General features: G+C 39.1%; 2 protein-coding genes across 2 annotated transcripts in view; one reads left to right on the top strand and one right to left on the bottom strand.

Moving 5' to 3' along the window:
* vps13a (vacuolar protein sorting 13 homolog A) overlaps positions 1-12,511 on the top strand; it is a 37,854-nt gene extending 25,343 nt beyond the window's left edge. Inside the window, exons 54-76 of the mRNA XM_088417041.1 lie at positions 52-185; positions 791-859; positions 1,223-1,355; positions 1,898-1,955; positions 2,045-2,216; positions 2,279-2,432; positions 2,626-2,772; positions 2,861-2,942; positions 3,027-3,096; positions 4,014-4,128; positions 4,204-4,317; positions 4,929-5,074; positions 5,156-5,237; positions 5,481-5,594; positions 5,751-5,826; positions 6,533-6,696; positions 6,772-6,817; positions 7,179-7,302; positions 7,446-7,560; positions 10,155-10,240; positions 10,325-10,448; positions 11,139-11,213; positions 11,293-12,511. Coding sequence (XP_088273167.1) covers positions 52-185; positions 791-859; positions 1,223-1,355; positions 1,898-1,955; positions 2,045-2,216; positions 2,279-2,432; positions 2,626-2,772; positions 2,861-2,942; positions 3,027-3,096; positions 4,014-4,128; positions 4,204-4,317; positions 4,929-5,074; positions 5,156-5,237; positions 5,481-5,594; positions 5,751-5,826; positions 6,533-6,696; positions 6,772-6,817; positions 7,179-7,302; positions 7,446-7,560; positions 10,155-10,240; positions 10,325-10,448; positions 11,139-11,213; positions 11,293-11,343 — 2,451 coding nt within the window. The 3' untranslated portion in view covers positions 11,344-12,511. The remainder of the gene's footprint in view (positions 1-51; positions 186-790; positions 860-1,222; positions 1,356-1,897; positions 1,956-2,044; positions 2,217-2,278; positions 2,433-2,625; positions 2,773-2,860; positions 2,943-3,026; positions 3,097-4,013; positions 4,129-4,203; positions 4,318-4,928; positions 5,075-5,155; positions 5,238-5,480; positions 5,595-5,750; positions 5,827-6,532; positions 6,697-6,771; positions 6,818-7,178; positions 7,303-7,445; positions 7,561-10,154; positions 10,241-10,324; positions 10,449-11,138; positions 11,214-11,292) is intronic.
* Positions 12,512-13,499: 988 nt separating this feature from the next.
* Positions 13,500-19,337, bottom strand: LOC148429476 (guanine nucleotide-binding protein subunit alpha-14-like). Its single transcript, XM_088432478.1, has 7 exons — positions 19,199-19,337; positions 16,314-16,498; positions 16,096-16,250; positions 15,411-15,539; positions 15,226-15,355; positions 14,375-14,528; positions 13,500-13,715 (listed from the first exon to the last, which is right to left on the bottom strand). Exons 1-7 carry the CDS (start codon positions 19,320-19,322, stop codon positions 13,525-13,527), a joined length of 1,068 nt encoding a protein of 355 aa, XP_088288604.1. The 5' UTR covers positions 19,323-19,337; the 3' UTR covers positions 13,500-13,524.
* Between the last annotated feature and the right edge of the window lie 459 nt (positions 19,338-19,796).

Below are 19,796 nucleotides of genomic sequence, written 5' to 3' on the forward strand. Positions count from 1 at the left end.
TGTATAAGAGAAACATTTTGATATCGTCGACTGTGGGCTTTTTTTTCTTAGGTGGGTGGGATCATTGTAGATGTCAACGTATCGGAGCACTCGGCTACCATCCGATTCTCGGACTACCACGATGGTGCAGCCCCTTTCCTTATCATCAACCACACTAAAGACCAGACCTTGCAGTTCTATCAGAGGTGAAACAATTGATAAGCCAGAAATGTGTTATGAAGTGTGTTAGTCACATACAGTATTTTGGCAAGTGTGCTTACCTGGGTGAAAATTTACAGTCTGTCCCATGTGGTCTGGGATACTCAGTTTAGTACTTCATGCTTGATAATAAAGAGGAAGTCGGATATTTTTGTTTTCAATCGGCCATTTCAGGACATTTATTGTACTGAATTTTGCCCAAATTAGGCCCAATCAGGAGCAGTTATTCTAAACAAACAGTTAACAATTGTGAAGATTTTTGCCAACCAACCTTTGGCGGATTCACCATTTGAAAATGTGGTGAGAACGAGATTCAGTCAGGGTTGCCGCTTTTTGGGTGCAATCTATCGAGAACACTGGACATACTTAAAGTGCATAAGCGCTTGAAAAGTCCTCCACTGAATAAGTCATGAAAACATGCTATCACTTTCATAATAAAAGTGCAGTACAATCAAGTACAGTAGTAAAATTGCAAATGATTCAGATGTGTTTCTTTACAGTAAACTCCCTTTTTTTATACCCATTCTTCAAGTGTATTTATATGTTTTACACATTTCCCATTATTTATTTATGTGTGTTGTGGGTCATGCAGCGTTGTGACAGAGTCCCCATGGGTGCCCAATGAGCTGCTGGACCTCTCTTTCTCAGTGGAGGAGGACAGGTAGAAAAGGGGGAACAAGTGTGATCTCATCAAATGCGTTCCTTAGTGTCAAATCATCATTCGTGTCAAATCATGGGAATCTTCCAGCGGAATTCTTCGTCTTGCATCTTGCAGTGGTTTTCTTGTGTCAGTTCTGCTAATTTCTCCTTGTCATGATTGAATGTTTGAGACAGTTTCTTTGGACTGGAGGGTTGCCATGGTAACATTCTTGGTGGTTGGGTTTTGTCTTATTGTCGCCCCCTATATGTTTGCATGATGCGCTTACTTTTGTTTCCAATCATCAAAGGAGTGTGTTTTTACCAAGATTTCTAGTGTGTGATGTTTTTTTTTTTTTTGTTTGTTTCGTTTTTATGCTTTGTGCAGCTCCCAGAAAGCAACAGAAGTGGAGGAGTTAGTGGCAGGAAAAGCCGTGCACTACACTTGGACCAAGCCGACAGGCTCCCGGGAGCTTTGCTGGAGGTGCGGCAAATACAGCGGGAAGCTAAAGAGCGAGGAGGTATGTATAAAAACACATAAGACCTTGTAGGAGAAATAGAAGCAAAAAAAAAAAAAAAAAACGTGTACAGCTGTAGTACACTTCACTGGATGGTCATATATGTCATCTATGGCTGCACACTGAGCGACATTTTGAGGCTCTACACTATTTTCCTTGAACCACTGACAACAGTGTGTTTGTCAAGAAAGAAGCAGATTGCCCTTGCTGCTGTAGAATACAACAAAGTAAACAGGCAAGAAATAAAACAAAGTGTGTTGCTAGTTTAATGTCTGTCATCAATGGTGACTGACTATTCATTGACTGCACGTGTGTAATTTGCTGACAGAGACTCTTCACACTTTGCTTTTTAGCAACCTGTGCATTTAAAAATAAAGAGTTTGCGATATACATTGGATTTCACTCAAAATAAAAATAGTTTCAAATAAAATATCATTTCATTTGCAAAAATGAATTTTGCTTAGGTGTGCAGACTTAAGTCACACACTAAGATGTAGTATTGAAAGCACTCCAGTGTTACAACGCTTATTTTCTTGCCTCCACAGGATCTGCGTGAGGACTTAGGGAAGGACGGCAGTCTTTTTCTTATCTCCTTTTACGAAGGTAAAGTCAAAACTGCATCTCGTAGCACAATGATCCAAGCACACCTGAGAACAGAGCTCTAAACTAAATGTGTGTCTGTGGTCTCCAAGGCCTCCAGCGCGTGGTGCTGTTCACAGAGGAGCGGCGCATTTACAAGTTGCTGTGCGAGAGTGAGAAGGCGCAGTTGGCCGAGCAGGAAATCACGCTGTCCCTCTACAATGTGGGTGTGTCGCTGGTCAACAACAACAGCGGCCAGGAGGTCTCCTTCATCGGGATCACGAGGTACGTCACCTGATCCCACGTCCCGTCATCTTTTTGTGCCAACTGCTGTCTTTCTGTTGCAGTTCTGATGTGGTGTGGGAACTCAAGCCCAAGAAGAAGAACCGGTGGAAACCTCTGAGCGCAGAAGCGGCTGAGATGTTGGAGAAACACTTCAAAGAGTACACTGAATCCGGACCTGTTGACAAAGCCATCATTGACCTGGACAACAGCTTTCAGGTCAGAAACATATCGATAGCTATATCTCTAACTGTACATCTAAATTGCCATTTGTTTTGTTTTAATCTTTTGCTGGAAACTTAGTTCACAGTGCTCTTTTTTTTGTTACATAATGTTGAGGTTTTACTTCAATTGCATTATCATTGAGAAACAGTTTCAGTCGTTCATTATTTTGCATCTTGTTTTCTGGCAGGTGTGCCTTTCTCCCAATGGCACAGATATGCGATTGCTGCAGCCCTGTGACGCCCCTCTCAGAAGGCATTTTCTGCCTGGCGTAAAGGTGGAATACAGCACCTCGGCGCGCCAGAGCTCTTACCGGGTCCAAATCCATCACATCCAGGTTAGACAAAATCATTGGAAAGCCAGTTTACTAAAAAAAAGACAAAGTGTACTTAATGTGTTGTTTTGGATGTACGTATGTTGCGCAGATCCAGAATCAGCTCCCGGGAGCCATTTTTCCCTATGTTTTTTACCCAGTAAAACTTCCAAAGTCAGTCACCATGGATGCAGGTTTGTTGAACTGATCTATGTTTTATTGGTTCGTTTGTTTGTTTTTTTTGTCTGTTTTGATGTTTTGTTTTTTGTTTTTTGCAGAGCCCAAACCGCTGACTGATCTTAGCATTGTCACCAGAGCAGCAGGCCACTCTGACATCTCCCGCATCAAGTAAGGACGCATCTTTGTACTTTACTAAGCTTTACAGACATTTCTAACCACATTGTGGGTCGATTTGTGTTGTTTAAATCATATGTATCAAATTTTATTTCTTTGCAGTGAAATAAGGCAGAAGCTTAAGTTTAAGCTCAGTTTTCTATACAAAGTAATGTTCCTGCAGGCTCTCGACATAACGAGAGCATGAAGGAAGGATTGCCCATAATGAATATCCTAAATTATGATCATTTCACACATAAAAGAGAGGTTTGTGTACCGTTAACGATATCTAAGAGCAGTTACAATCATGTAACTGTCATCATGTTACTAATTTAATATACCCTAATGCTGTTAGTTATGGTGTAATCTAATGCCATAACAAGTGGTCAAAAACACACTCAGCTAATGTTCTTTCAATTGTTTTATTGAATCCATGTTGGACAAAATAAATACATTTACTCGTATAAACACATACGTACACTCGCTGCCATGGCCAAATCTGATACCCAGGGACCCAATACACAGACTGGCAAACATGAACTACTGGTAATAACAGCCAACTCCTTTCACTGACTCAAGTCAGTCATCAACAGCACAGCCCTTTAAAGCCACACACATTAACAGTCACGAATACGATAACATAATATTTGAGTGTGGTGACCCCAAGTGGACAAAAAAGTAATACCTGCATCTCACTTTCACCTTTTGTCTTTGCAATATGCAAAATTGCTTTTTAGGTAATTGCTTTTTACTCAATGAGATGATAGGTTGGATAATTTTTTCGAGTAACATTCAATAGCCTAAGTCTTGTCTGACAAATGTAAATCTGAGTGTCAAGAGGTTACAAAGCTTTTAAAATAGGTACACTAAATATATATGGTCAATTTGGATTTTCTGTTGAGACTGCTGTTAGATTCTCTTCGTCCTCTTAGGTACTTCAAGGTACTGATCCAAGAAATGGATCTGAAATTGGATTTGGGCTTCCTCTATGCTATTCTGGACCTGTTCAGCCCAGAGAATGCCAGCGCCAAGAGCGTCCAACAGGAGGTCCAGGCCCCTCCTTGTATAGTTTGACCTACAGCTTGTGTCCGCATTCACGTTCTACCCCTCTGCTTCCTCCAGGTGGAACTATTTGAGAAAGACGTGGAATACATTAAGACTGAGCTGAACCACGTTTCTGCCGCCGATACCACACCCATCAGCCTCTACGAGTATTTCCACATTTCTCCCATCAAGGTACAGCATCAGTTCACGACAGTATTGAAAAAATAAACGACAAAAGTAACCCAGGTCAAGTCTTCAAGAGGGAAATTAAATATTCATCTATAAATGGTAATTTTGAAAAAATATAGTACATAGATGTGTTCATGCGAAAAATGAGTTAAATCATTCATTAGAGAAACATTTAATAATAGCTTACATCTATTTGTAAGAAAAAAATACAAAAAGTTTTCAATCAATGTAAAATGTATTTAAAAACTTGTCATAAAATTTCAAGTAAAGCAATAATCAAGCATTTATATTATGACCGGTACATTAATTTTGAAGAGGAAAATGTAATCCGAAAATAATTATTTTCGTGTAAGGGGGAAGAAAAAGACCTCTGGAATTAATGTTTTATCTCCAAATAATGTCTGGTAGTCCCTTTAGGTGTGTAAATAACATACAATAATATGTACTTTTATTTATTAATCTTTGAGTATTGTATTTTTTCTTCCACACCTACCCCCCCACATAATTTTCTGGGAAAATAAATCTACCAATTTTGCATACACCTACAGTAAACTCAGAAACATGTCTATTCCTCTGCTTAATTGATTTTTGTTTTTGCATTTGTGTTTTCCCAGCTCCACTTAAGTTTCTCTTTGAGCACGGGCGGTGAGGATGGCCTGAAAGAGAAAAGGGAAACGGAGCTTATACCCATCCAATCGCTCAATCTGCTGCTCAAGAGCATCGGCGCCACGCTCACAGACGTGCAGGACGTCGTCTTCAAGTAATACGCGCCAATCATACCGAACAATCAAGTCACACTATTGTGTTTAAATGGCTCACTATTGAATATCATTTGTCTCAGGCTTGCTTTCTTTGAGCTGACCTTCCAGTTCTGTACCACACAGCAACTCCAGTGGGAAGTCATCAGGCATTATTCCAAACAGGTAACTGCAATGATCAAGCGCAGTGGTTCTCTCAATTGTTTTTATTTTTCTTCCCTTTAATTACACAAAGGATCACTTAATTTGAAGGTTAATGCTCTCAAAAATAGGACAGGAAAAAATGTAATGCATGTAAGTTCAATTCAAAATCGTTTCTGTATAAATGTTGAAAAAAAATCCTTCTTAAAGAATAAATGCAAACGTTGCCCCTCAACAAACTCCGTACCTACCACCTGTGAACTTCAGGCAATCAAGCAAATGTATGTACTGGTGCTGGGCCTGGATGTACTGGGAAATCCCTTCGGTCTGATCAGAGGGCTGTCCGAGGGAGTGGAGGCCTTCTTCTACGAACCCTATCAGGTAACGGGGAAACTCATGGGTTTATCATTTCAATACAATAGTGGCTTCAAAGTATTTTTCTTTTACCAATGGGAAAATAAATAAAATGTGTAAAGGTGAAATAAATGTACACAACTGTACCCACGTGGTTGTGTTTGCTTTTTTGGTGCTTCCCAGGGAGCGATTCAGGGACCAGAGGAGTTTGTGGAAGGAATGGCACTCGGCGTGAAGGCTCTGGTAGGAGGAGCTGTAGGTAAGAAAAAAGAATTATTTACATTTACAATGAATTTATTTCCAAGTCACTTTTCAATGTATTTGGTTCCAGATTTAGGTCAGGTTTTAATGTAAATCAGTTCACAATCTACTTACTCAAGTGAGTTATCCATGTATGTGAGTTTTAATTCAGTTATCAATTATTTTCTGAATTATTAATTCGTTTCTGAGTTTTTTATTCTCTTGTCATGGTATTGTAGATGTGTAAAGGAAGGTTCCATTATTTTTATTCTTGTCATTACGTAAATTTTAATACTCCTCTGTTGATATATTTATTCATTATGAATATTATTTTTTTTTAAATATTTTCAATTTAAAAAATCTTTTTACCGGCATATGTATTTGTTTTCACCAAGTCAAAACAAATTTATTTAGATATACCTTCATCACAAGTTGTTTTTTAGAGGACTTCATCACATTCCTTGATCTTGTGTAATTATTATATAATTGTTATCGTTTACATTTTAAGAGTTTTCAATGTATTTATTTAATGATTAGTCCACTTTCAATTACAGTAATTGAATTACTGTTTTTAATGTATTTATTTAGGGTTTGCACACTTTGAACTGTTGTGTGTGTGTGTGTGTGTGTGTGTGTGTGTTTTTTTCAATATTTGCACATTGTTTTTGGTGTAACTGTTCCCTCGAAGTACGCAAGCTTATGTATGAAACCTGTGCGCACTACAGGGGGCATAGCCGGCGCAGCCTCCAGAATTACGGGTGCCATGGCGAAGGGCGTGGCCGCCATGACAATGGATGAAGAGTACCAGCAGAAAAGACGAGAGGCCATGAACAAGCAGCCCAGCAGCCTCAGAGAGGGTCTCGCCAGGGGTGGGAAAGGATTGGTTTCGGTATGAATTTCACCACTTTGACAATATGTCTGATGATGAGCAGCAGCGGCTTATTTGGGTTGTTTTTTTACTCAGGGATTTGTCAGCGGGATAACCGGCATTGTCACAAAACCCATTAAAGGTAAGGCTTCACGATATCAGGTTGCTGTTTTTTCATTTCATTTAGCAATTTTTTTGTTTCCTTTTTATAGTTTTACAGTGTACTGTGTACCCATAGTTACTGTGGGGGATGCATTCCAAACCTCTCCTCTCTGTGATGAAGAACCCCTTCCACAAACTTGAAACTCATTTCAACATAAAACCCCCGTTTTAAACTCTGTTTTCACTGTTTTGCTCGCAGAGTTCTCTCAATAAAAAAAAGGCCCATATCATGATATATTCAACTTTCCGCAGTACGGAGATTTTTTGTTTGCTTTTTGTTCTTTGATAAACAAGTGTTCACTGTATGCTCATTCTTAAATTTGTAATGATGTCCTGGTCAGGAGCACAAAAGGAAGGGGCAGCGGGCTTCTTCAAAGGAGTTGGGAAAGGCTTGGTGGGTGCTGTTGCCAGACCCACTGGAGGCATCATCGACATGGCTAGCAGTACATTTCAAGGAATCAAGAGGTTATTCTATTGATTTTTACAACCTTTGTTTTATGTTGTTTTGTCTTAAATAGGTATTTTAAACAAGACGAACAAAATGAGAATGCCCACAAGGGGCCGCTTTCGCCAACATTTTGAACTGTGTGCTCGCCTGCCCATTTTAGGGCAGCAGAGACGTCGCAGGACATTGAATCCCTGCGTCCTCCTCGCTTCATCCACGAGGATGGCGTCATACGGCCGTACAGGCAGAGGGAGGGCATCGGAAGTCAGATGCTTCAGGTAGGACCCGTTGTGCATGGTACAATGTACCCCCCCAACACACACACATTCCACCCAAGTCATCCGCTTTGAATCGTGATACTTAAGCTTAACATTTGGTCAGTGGCTTAACGAAAAACTCCCTATCAGCTCGCAAGCATTTTGTATTTTCTTACATATTGTGTGGATCGGGCTAGGAGGTCAATACCTCCAGAGGCAGATGGGAGTAGTACAAGGCAGACGCTATACTTGCCAGGGCATGAGGTTTTTTTGTATTTGTTCGGCTGTTTAATTATTGTATTACTAGTGTTAGGCAAATACATGATTTAAATTACATTGATTTAAATCACTGCAAGTTACAGTAACTTAAATTGTATTTGACATATTAAAATGTATTTAAGTTGTGCAGCTTTAAAAGTGATGTGGTTGATACAGGTTGTTTTTTTACGTTTGTATCTACACTAAATGTTTTGTTTAGAAAAGGCTCATATGAAAGTGGAATGTTAATTATTAAATATAATATAAAATTCTTACAACACGGGTCAATTTATTGGAATTTATTTTATATCATAAGTTATATGAATATTCCAAAATAAAGTTATTGAAAAAATATGTTTGTTGCACTTTTAAGGTTGGGTTTTATTCAAATTGTGTCATCGTACTTATTTACATCTTTTAAATAGGCTTATATAATTCATAGATGAATCCCGTTCAAACAAAAATATTCAGTGTATTTGTATTGAGCACTGGCGGTACGTGCGTTTCACACTTACACTTTCAGTGATGTCCGACTCGAATTAATACCCCTCAAAAGCACACGTACGCTTTACTGGGTGTTGCATCACCTTAATCGTATACAACACAGGGTATTTTCCGGAGCATTTAAACCAATAAATCCGCATCAGCGATTAAAACTTATCAATGTATGTGATACTGTCAAAACTTAAAAATAAAAGGGAATTTAAAATTAGTAGTCCACAATGTTTTATGAAGTCCACCAAGAGCAGATAATCTTCAACAATATTGGGTTGGATAAATTAATTAAAATTACAATTCACAGTTTAATATAAGAAAAACACAGTTTTATTTATTTACCATCAATTGAATACGAATGAAATAAAATTAAAAAACATTTACTTTAAAAAAAAAAAAAAAAAGGCCGAGAATGACCGCTCTGCAGAAGCATAGGACACAGGGCTTGTCACAACCACAGTCAAGCTTGGTTGACCTGCAAAGCGCTGCCTCCATGCTGATTATCCAATCACAGAGCGCGTACATGTCACCTTCAACGTGAGGCTCTCTCGCTGGTTCTGATTGGAAAAAAACTCTAACCTAAAACTACACTAAAAGGCGCGTAACCAAATGGATATGACACACACACTTACAGCCCACATGCTACATTAAACATCTATTTAAATTTTGCATTATTTTAGTAGATGTGTTTGATTTAAAGTTTTTTAGCCAATTGTATAAAATAACATTGAAACAGTACATGTTATTTCTTGTATGTGTTTATCAAATCATTATGTGTATTACTACTTATATTGCATAGTATAATAACTTTTAGTGTTAAATTTGTTTAATTGGAAAGACTGTAGTTGCTGTTTTGCAATTCGCTTTCAACAAAGTTAAGAAGGAGTGAAGAGGAAGCAGCTAAAGTTCCTGCGCTATTCGTTATGATGTGTGCATGTTGCGGCGCCATATTCAAAGGCATCGGAAGTCCCACATGTTGTTTTCTCTGCGCTGAGATCATCTGACGGAGCCAGTGGAAGGAATGGGATAGAGTGATGTTACTGCACTTTCTTTATTATAGTGATTAGTATTGTTTTGAAAAGCAGTTTTGTGGGGGTTAGTACATGACTTAGCGGGCCATAGACACATGGTGGTGCTCTTGTGTAGTCATGTGTCTCACGTGACCTCCTTCTTTCTTGTCATATCCACAGACTAGCTTGAGCCTCTTCACTGACAGTAAGGATGATTGGGATGAGGAGGAGGAAGATGATGAGAAAGAGGAAGACAGCTAGTGCTCCGGGATCCCCCTAAAAATAATAATAATGATTAAGGATAGAATTATTTCTTCCTTTGTGAAGGTAGATGTTGAGGAAGTTTAGCTCTCACTGAAAACGCTTTAAAACACTATAGAGCACATGAGGGCTTTTCTAAAACCAAGTGGTCTAATACATCCCTTAAATACTATATATATATATATATATATATATATATATATATATATATATATATATATATATTTGCCAGATTTCTAGACAGGTCGAGATTATTCTTTTGTATACATAGTTATGTGTGTGTTTTTTTTATATTGTAATAAATGTGTAGGAGGGAGGGGGTTCACCTTCTTTATTCATGCCCTTTTTCACCAATGGTCATCTTTTCATCATCTCTGTTTTCTTATTCCTGCCATTGTTAAGAACTTTCTTTGTTTTGTTTTGTTTTTTCCAATCCTCCATCTTGTCTCAGTTCCCCGCCATTTCTCCCAATAAATTGTTTGACATTTTCAACCTCCACCTGCCATTCGTTGTCTTTGTTTCTCAAGCCTTCATTCAAGCCCGCAAAAAATGTCGCATGTGTGATGTCCATGTTGTGTGTGTTTTTTGCAGAAAATCGAGAACGGGCGTTTTGCTAAATACCGCTATTTTGCGCACGCGAAAGTCAACGACTCCGACTTCCTCATGATCACCAAAAAGTAAGTGCTCACTCCTCCTTGGTTAGCAAAGACCTCATTGAGAACCTCCCATTACGATGATCTTGTTTTTCTTTGTTACGCAAGGGGCATTTTCTTTGTGACCACGGGCACGTTCGGTCAACTGATCTGTGAGTGGCAGTACTTGTTTGACGAGTTCACCAAGGAGCCAACCATCGTGGAGAACCGCCGGCTTCGCATCGAGGCCAAGGTGAGCACGTTCAATTGCTTGCTTTTTACTATCGTTTTTGTGTTAGTTTAATGCTAACTCGTCGTAGAAGATGCATAACCCTTTAAGAAAATTATTTTTTTTAAAAGTGTTGCAGCAACACATTTAAACATTTGGCATAAATATATTCTTTATCCTCTATGAGGAGCTGGTACTTCTGTCCTTATGGAGACATCAAAGAACTTGGGCCGCATCGCGAGGAAAAGGAAAAACAGCTGTTTTGAGTGCATTCAGCATGTCACTGGAGACGCATTCACTGACCGCTATATTTGGGGACCTCTGAAAAGTCAAACTTTTTTCCTAAAAGATGAAATACATACAGCACATACAGTACCTGTCAAAATTTGGAAACGCGGTCGACAGTCAGCTGTGCGTTTTCAACAGTTAATAGCCTGAATTGTTTGGCCTTTTAATGCATGGGTGTCCAAACCTTCTCATTAGAGGATGCAAGCCATATGAAATTCTTTGATTTTAATTAATACCGAGATCAAGCGACCAAACATATCGTTTACATGTTTTGTTATTCAAGGTTCAGGATTTTCAAGATTTTTTGAGCCTGCATTATCATCCTCAATTCAATCGTTTTTGTTCTTCGAGATTTCCAAAGGAGCCGTATCACTTTTTTGTAATGAAGAAACCTTCATTCCTGCCCGTTTTTGTAAACTTTTGCAGGAACGAGTCAAGTCGGTGTTCCACGCCAAAGAGTTTGGCAAGATCATTAACTTTAAGACGCCCGAGATCGCCACGGTGAGTCGCCGTCCTTCTATTGGTCCTCTTCATGAAAAGATGGATTTGAAGGTTCTGACCTGATTTGTTGACTTTTCAGTGGGTTCTGGCTAAACTGGAAGATGCCAGGGAAAGTTTACCCAAATATTGAAAGGCGACACCACAGCACACACTTACTGAAAGCTCTTTGGAGAATTTATTTGAAATCCAGCTGGAAGGTCCATGTCCTTGAGTACGCATTGCGTCCTCACAAGTAAGACAGATCCATGCTGCGGTAGTATGGATTCATTCACAAATGGCTTGACACACACACAACAAAAACAACACTTACACAACAACAACAACAACACACACTAGAGCTCATATCCATCAGTGCCTTTGTTTGTTCACTTCACCTTGTGTGTTGGTGTGTGCGAGTTTTATAACAAGTCTGTCAAATCAAATTGCCAAGTTGACTAACAAAAGGAATTGTCACATTACGCATTTTTTTTTTTGCTGCCTTTCGATGTCGCATGCTCACGGAATCACTCATTTGATACTTTGCGACACCGACAGTATTTTTTTGTTTTGTTTTGTATCCATTTCCACAAGCCTAACCTCGGGAGCGTGTGGGTTAAGACGCATGCCATTTTTCTATACTGAACTGCTGTATATTAATCTTGTAGGCTATGTATATACATAAATATATATGTATATAAATCCATTCACACAATGGGTATTCTGGAAGCAGACTGTAATTTTTATGTTTTTATAGGTCACGTCACCCTCCAATGAAAAGCATGTTTTTTGTTTGTTTATGTAAAATCTCCCGAAATTAAAAAAAAAAAGTTTCTTCACTCTTTCATGGAAATGTGTGAAACACAACTTTTATGGCTTATTTTTGATGACTAGATGAAACATGACTGTAGAGATTAGAGCTTTCAACATTCAAATGCCTAATTAGTAGACACTTGATTTTCAAACAAAATGGCCAACATTTGGAAATAAATACAGTAATCTGATCAGTTGTTTGTTTTTCAACCAAAAATGTAGGAATTATTTTGTCTTCTAGATAAATACAAACAACCTCTCAAAAATGAAAATTAATCTCTTAAAATTGAATTCACCACTTCTTTGAGTGAACATGCTTCTCATTGGACAGTAATGAAATGCAAGGCCAACTATGTTAATAAAGCGGGATAAAAAGTTTGAAAAGGGAACGCTAATTATTATCAACATTTTTTAAAACTTTTGCTTCGTTATATTTTGGTGCTGATGTAGGTTTCATGTGTTCACTTCTGTGGCTTCTTTTTGTTCAATAAATGAATCATGCGATTGCGTCTGCGCCTCCCTCACTACACGTGACGCACTTGACCGGTTCAGTGCTTTTTATTTTTTCTTCAACATGAAAACAAATTCGATTTCAAAAACACGCCACAGATTTTTACTGAGGTTATTATAAATAAGAAAATACCAGTCTGTTCTACCATGTTTCCTCAAATAGTGGCCTTGACTCCACTAAACAATACACCCCAAATAATCAGATTGATTGGCTCAAATTTATACATTAAAAATAAATACAGTGGTGTGGTCTTTTGTGGGTTTTTTTGTTTGTTTTTTTTAAGTTGTGGGCAAGACTCATATTCTGGTATTAATTCTTGGATCGAAGCCTTTTGTCAACTACAAGTCCTACAATGCATAGCAAGAACTTTGCATTATGGGAGTCAGGCTAAGCCACTCAATGAATTCATTGAAGGGCTTGCAAAGTTGTCCGCTAGCACCCTCCGGTGGTTTTGGGTTCTTAACACACATTCTATAATTGCTCCCCGTTTGCGAGTTGCCTTTGAAAAGATTAATGCAAAAATCGGGGAAAATGCATCATAAAACATTGGTTTTTCAGTACTTCAAAAATTGACTTTTCTAATTTTGAATGGCAGTAAATGAGCCTGACATGGGCAAAAATTTGACATCTGCAGAGTATACCTCTCGACCTTGTAATTTCAAGCAATTACAAGTGACGGCAGATTGAAAGTCGACATGTATTTACAATATATGCAATATTTTAGCCTTCTAGTGGAATTTTTTTGTATGCTTTTCCTTTGATATCACACATCAAAAACATCTTAAAGCCCGAGTTGGGTCAAAACTTCCCCCAGGGGTTAAGGAAGTATAATACCCTTGCTTGCTCATTTACATTGGCTATAAAAACACTCACAAAGAGTTCCTGCAGCCCATGACTTTAAGGCCACGCCCCTTAAAGGCACTAATCTAACACACATTCTCTAGGTAGGATAATAATTGATCAAACCAGTTTAAATAAGTCGTGAGTGCTGAGTGAACAATGAGTATGTTTTCAGAGCAGGTTGAAGACCTGGAGGTTCTGTCGGAGGATGGTGTCCTTGACGGCGGCGAACACAAAGCGAATATTCTCCGTATCAGTGGCGCAGGTGAAGTGCGGGTAGAGCTTCTTGTCCTTATCTGGGTTTTGTTCCTGGTACATCTTCAGGATGAACTCCTGAGCCGCAGACGCATCCTGACGAGGCCCTGAACACCATGCGTGGAACATTGCCATGATAGGTTGTTTACTATAACCTCGTTCCATCCAAAACATGGACACAATTTGTGCATACGTAGAAATTCGTTCACGCAGAAGGTTCAACGGAAGCCGATTTTCTTCATGCTTGTGTGGGCATGAAGGCATATCTCTATAGTATTTACGTAATTGAAGAATATGATGTGTACCTTGCCTAGCTTTCTTTCGCATGCCCAGTGATCTCCTAGCTGTAGTACATAGGCCAAAATAGTTTTTTTTTTTTTTTTTTTACAACACACGTTGCATTGTGAGCGGCCGCTAACTCTACTCGTGAGCACTACCGCCCACCCCCTACCTGAGTCCTTGTTAGGATTGCGCGTGGGAGCGTTATTGTGGTACTTGGGTAGGCGCTGCTGTAAAGTGACGGTCTTTTATGAAAAGAAAAAAAAACGCGAACCACAGAAGCTGCAAAAAGTGAAGCGCGATGTGGTGAGGGGGAAACAATTTGCACCATTGGTTCTTCTGAGAATCTCATTCATAAAATAATTTGAAATCCGAGTACAAAATCAAAGATCATCCAATTGAATCTATTTTGGAAATGTGAACCAAGAGCCAGCCCAAATTCCAATAATCCAGTCAGATGTCCAAGATGTTTTTTGAGGGAACCAACCAGAGAACTGAGGGAAGTAGTCAGCCAGGTGGGAGTGGAGGATCTTCTCCTGGAGGATGTCCATCTTGTTGAGGAACAAAATGACGGAAGAGCTCCGGAACCACGAATATGTGATGATTGTCTTGAACAGAGCCTTGCTCTCCTCCATGCGATTCTGACAAAATGTATCATGTCATCATTAGGTCTACCTACATTTTTTGTCATGGTTTTGGCTGTCAGTTTTTGGTCAGGACATCGGACATGATGTTTGTTTCAAGGTATTGGTCTTTTTGAGTTTTTTTTTGTGCTCAATTTTTGGTCATGCTTTTGTTTTGTTTTTTGCCATGTTTTGGTCATGGATTATGTTTATGTTGTTGGTCATGTGTTTCATCGTGTTTTTTTTTTTCATATTTTTGGGCTTGATTCTTTTTTTGTTCGTGTTTTGAATGTTTTATTACTTTTTTAACGATGGGATTAGTCATTTTTTTGGTCCTGTTTTTGGTTGTTGCCTTTTTTTCTTTTTTTGGTCTTATTTGTTTATTTTTAATTGTGTTGTTTGGCCTTTTTGGGGTCAAATTTAAGGGCATATTCGTGGTTGTAATGTCTGGGTCATTTTTTGTCATGTTTTTTCAAAAGGATTTTTTGGGGGTCGGGGTTTTTGGGCCATTTTTGCCTAACATTTCGATCACAATTCTGGTCCTGATTTGTTCATCTTATTTTTGAAGATTTTTCAAGAACGTTAGGGGTGATGTTATTGGCCATGTTTTGGGTCATATTTCGGTGGCGTTGATCAAGTTTTGGCGATGATTTTCTTTGCGGTTTTGGTCGTGATTTACGTCAATCTGTAATTGGCGATCATGGGCCGCCCTCACCTCATTGTCGGACTCCACCAGAACTTGGTCATACTCGCTGAGCGCCACCAGGAACATGATAGATGTGACGTCCTCGAAGCAATGGATCCACTTCCTCCGCTCAGAGCGTTGACCTCCCACATCCACCATCCTACCAAATGTCACAAAGGTCAAATTTTATTCATGTCGGCTCAGGTGTAGCGTACCTGAAGATGACGCTCTCCATGTCGAAGGGATACTCGATGATGCCCGTGGTGGGAACCCGGACCCGCAGGATATCCTGGAGGTTGGGTACGTAGGAGGGCTGGGAGATGCGATCCAATTCGGTGAGATAGCTGCAGGATCAAGCGAGGAAAATTTTATTTTACGTTTTTTTCACTTGTGGTTTTTGTTGGTCGTGGAGTCAGTCTGTATCATTGTCATTATTTTGGTCAGGCTGAATTTGTCTTTTTTTTATCTCATTTTGTGCTTTTTTTATCATGCTTTCGGTGATGAGTTCGGATGGATGTCGGAACCTGAATTTTGGGCATATTTGTGATCACAGTGTTTGTTCAGTCATTTTGTCACCATTTGACTTTAAGCATTTGTCTTTGGATTTTCATAATATTTTTAGTCCTGGGTTTGTCGATGGAAGCCTGGGTTCTTGAATTTTTTGGTTATCACACTTAACTCATGATTTTTGGTCAGAATTCTTTTGTCACATTAAGAGATTCTTAGTTGGCCGGCATATTTCACTAGGATTTCTGGTCTGGATTATTTTGTCGGATGGTTTCAAACTGATTTTTGGCCAGACCATTTTTTTGGTTGTTTGTTTATAATGATTTTTGTTATGGGTCTCATCAGGATCATTTTTCGATTTTCCGAAATTTTCATCGAGGGTTTGAGCCTCACTATTTGGTGGAGTCGGACAGCTGGTATTCCCGGCGCCGATCATAGCATTCCTGCATGCCGTCGTCATTCCACAATCTCTGGATGGCCGCCGCATGCTCTCCGTCGAGTTGATCCACCTTGGCCACCTCCACCTCCAGAAGCATGTTGGCGCTAATCTGCCGCACAGCGGAGACGTACAAATGATGTGGCGTTTTTGGCCGAGAGCCTTCTCTTCCTACCTGCTGGCGTGCATCGTGGAAGGGAATGTGCAGGGTCTCCATGGCCCTGATCATGGTCTGCATGGACGTGTAGATGTTCTGGTAGACAAGCTTTGCATAGCTGCGTTTGTCTTCCTCTCCGTATCCTCCGCCGTGGATGATCCTCATCTGTTTGATGAAGGTGCTCTTACCGCTCTCGCCTGTGCCTGGGACACACTTTGGATTCACTCACGAGACTTATGTATGTACTTTGTGTTCATGGCCGTGCTTTTTTTTTTTTTTTTTTTTTTTTAATTAATCTTGATCTCGGTGGTGTTTTGATCATTATAGTTTTCGGTCAGTATTTTTAGAGCTAGGTTTTGGTTGGGGTCATGTGTTTGCTATTGGTGGCGGTGATGTTTTTGTTTGGGATTTTTACTTATGGTCAGGGTGGTTTTCGCTATTTTTGTAATCGTTTTTTTTTTAGCTTAATCTTTGGTCATAATTTTGAGAGTGTTTTTAGTGTGTTTTAATGAATTCTGGTCAGGGTGTTGGTCATTTTTTTTCATCGTCATGGTGAGGATTTTGGTCATGTTTTTGCTCATAGATTTAGTTTTTGGTTGTGCTTATTGTCAGGGTCATAGTCATGCTTAGGTTGTCATGATTGTTACAATTTTTTTGTCTTGTTTCAAGGTCAGGACTTTTATCTGATTTTGATCTGAAATGTTTTTAAATCATGATATTTGATGGTGATTGTATTATTTTTGTTGCAACATTTTGGCAAAAAATAAGTTGACATGGATGGGTTGGTGTTTTCATTATTTTGATTATTATTACGTTTTGGTATGTCAAATCCATTTGTGTGACTCATCATGACACATGATTGACTAACAAAAACAGCTAATATCATTCCTGGAGTTGTAATCTCAACTAGTCTGTACTACCCTTGACGTTCACACACAGACACGCACGCACGTGCATGCACACAAGGAAAGTTGCATGATTTGTTTGTATTATATTTGACTGCCAAAAGGACCCGAGGCAAACTGCAGGTACCAGGCATGATCTTTTTTTTCTGTCTTTTTCTCCCCCCATGTTCTACCTCCATTGTGCACAGCGACTTGCTATTTTCCAGCAATTTTGTTTTGATAATACTTTTTTTTAATGCTTTCTATTTTGTTCCACTAGTATCTAGTGATCCACTTTCCATGTTTTTCATTGGACAGCGAAAAATAGATTTTTGCCTGCATGTGTGTGTACGGTTGCCATAGCACCCACAGCCCTTCCTCTCCAAATTCCCGCCAGCATCTTTGCATTGAAACATCTTAAGAAAAGTTGCCACCTGAGCAAACATGTGGCACGATTCATTTGAATGCATCTCATTTCCAAGTCAAGTTGCTTGGAGCCAGCACATTTAATCACTAAAATCTGAAGTTTTGCTTCACTAGTAACATAAATCTGTTCTACCAGCATGCCATACTAAGTTATCGAGCCCTACTAGTGGGGACAAAGCATTTAAACGCATACTTGTAATTTCCCGTATCTCTAGTATATTGACATCTTTTTAATGCAGTAGAACGACAAAGTCTTACGAGTAATTGTTATTCCCACATCTGCACAAATAGTTTGCACACTATTAAGGCAACTTTGACATGCAGGTAAAGTGGCACGAGTTAACATGTGCATGCTATCGGTGCAGGTACATATGCACTCGTCAAGATGTCAACTAGTGCATAGTTTTTCATGGCGAGCCATGAAGTCCTGCTAGAGTGTCAGGTAGTTTCAGGGTTAAATTTGCATGAGTTTGCATGAGGGGCAGCCGCAGCAGCTATGTGGTTCTTCGTGGCACCACGTCGCGCCCACGCCCCCGACTCGCTTGAGAGGCTCTTCTCACCGCTGTTAGCAAAACAGGCCTTGCAAAGTTACAAAGCAAGGTAGCGCTGGCAACATGGTGAGAAAAGATTGGTTTTAATTCATTAAATTCAAGTGCAAGATGGCAATGTTTTAATTTCCAGTCAATGCATATCTCACTTTTATTTGTTGAAGTTTGAGGGAATCTTCACATGAACTTCATTACTATTGAAAGGATGCTCACACTCACACTTATAAATAAATAAACAATATACATACATTTAAAACTGATGGGTTTTATTTGATGTTAAAAAAAAACAGTAATTAATGAGAAATATGATGAAATTTAAAGCTTAACGTCACAGTAATTGGCAGAAGATGTCCTGAATAATAAAGCTTTTGTGCTTGGTATATTAAAACCATAAAATGTATTAAATTGCATTAAAATGTAGGTAATATTTGTGTAATCTGGTTAGGTAGAGGAAAATCAGTGAAAATCAAAACTCAAATTCAATTAAATAAATGTAAAAAATACAATTTGATTTAAAAACTGGAGAAAACCAAGAAACAAAATATTAAATAAGATTAAGAAATAATCCAGTTGAGAAAATGAAATTTAAATCAAGAGAAGCCATACAAATAATGAAGTAATGATTGAATAAAATGCATGAAAAACAAATCTAATTTATATGTTTTAGTAAAGCACAAGAACATTCTAAAAATCAAAAGAAATGTAATTAAACATTACACAATAGACTGAACAAACTGAATGAATGAAAATAAATAAAGTTAGGGAAAAAATGTCAACGGCTAAGCAGTAGAATAGGAATTCCGATGCATTTTGACAGAAAACTCATGTTTGTTGTGTTGTGCCACGAGAATGACAAATCATTTGGAACGGCTTCTACCAAATACCAACTGCGATAAACTCATCATGTCCACCAAAAGTGAGCTCTCCTTTTTTGCACGCTTAGTGTCATTTTGTCTTGACCCAATGGGGTCAATGGACCAAAGCGGTCTGCGCATACACACCAAACACACATTTCAATTCCCCCATGAAAATGTGTCCAACTCACCCAAGAGAAGCAGCTTGAGCTCCCGGCGGCAGTTCTTCTTGTCCCGCCTCAGCTGCCTCTCAATTTCATCGTTGATGTGCTGCCTCTGCCTAGCCTCGGACGACATGCAGCAGCATCCTGCCATGTCTGAGCCTCATGTGCACGCCGACGTTGGCGCGTCTCCTCTCACGAGAAGGCCCTGAATAAACATGATGAGGCGTGGCCACTGGTGCCTGGATCACAAGTCATTTTATACCATGGACATTATAAAATTAAACTTACTTCAAGATGAATTCCGCAAGTTCTGTTTTTTTTTTTTTTTTTTGGTCATGCTGCAGCATCTGAATTTCAATTTTGATGCTTGTTCTGGTCTAGAGGCAGTACAAGATAAACCAATATGCTCTATATTGCGCCACTTCAACACGTGGGCTTGGGGAGAACATGCAAACTCCACACAGGAGGGCTGGGGAAAGCTGGATTCCAACTCAGATCCCTTATGTATGAGGCGGACATGGTAACCACCGTTGCACCGTGCTGCCAGCGCTAATATGGTACACGTTCATTTTCACAAAAGATAAAGAATATTTGAATAATGTAGATCCCAGCATACTCTTCACCT

The sequence above is a fragment of the Hippichthys cyanospilos genome, chromosome 1 (assembly GCF_059441005.1).
Source record: "Hippichthys cyanospilos isolate Australia breed blue-spotted pipefish chromosome 1, RoL_Hcya_1.0, whole genome shotgun sequence".
NCBI lineage: Eukaryota > Metazoa > Chordata > Actinopteri > Syngnathiformes > Syngnathidae > Hippichthys > Hippichthys cyanospilos.